At 56.6% G+C, this 311-nt stretch overlaps 1 protein-coding gene across 1 annotated transcript in view; it reads right to left on the minus strand.

Moving 5' to 3' along the window:
* Positions 1-311, minus strand: part of FAN1 (FANCD2/FANCI-associated nuclease 1) — a 34,390-nt gene continuing 34,079 nt past the window's right edge. The window contains exon 14 of the mRNA XM_015569101.1: positions 1-138. Within this exon, the coding sequence (XP_015424587.1) occupies positions 1-138 (138 nt within the window). The remainder of the gene's footprint in view (positions 139-311) is intronic.

Raw genomic sequence — 311 nt, forward strand, 5'->3', positions numbered from 1 at the left:
TCAGTGGAGGCCTCTGCTCTTGGCTCCGACCGCCGTGACGTGGCAGACCTCGACGTCGGCCCCCAGCCTCTGCAGCTCGTCCAGCCAGACCATCTGCTTGTGCGAAAGGCGGTCGTTGGGGCCCTTGACCTCCACCAGCTGGAAGAGCAGTTTTCACGGAATTAGTCTCCAGAAACGGAACAGCCATCAAACAAGCCGGAGTCGTTTCCACTAGGTATTTAAATGGCTCACCCCGCTACACCACCGTCGACATTTAAAACTCCTGCTCTTAAAAAGACAGCAGTGGCCGAAACCGGTTTGGCTCAGTGGAT

Source organism: Myotis davidii, unplaced genomic scaffold, assembly GCF_000327345.1.
Source record: "Myotis davidii unplaced genomic scaffold, ASM32734v1 scaffold164, whole genome shotgun sequence".
In the NCBI taxonomy this organism is placed as follows: Eukaryota; Metazoa; Chordata; class Mammalia; order Chiroptera; family Vespertilionidae; genus Myotis; species Myotis davidii.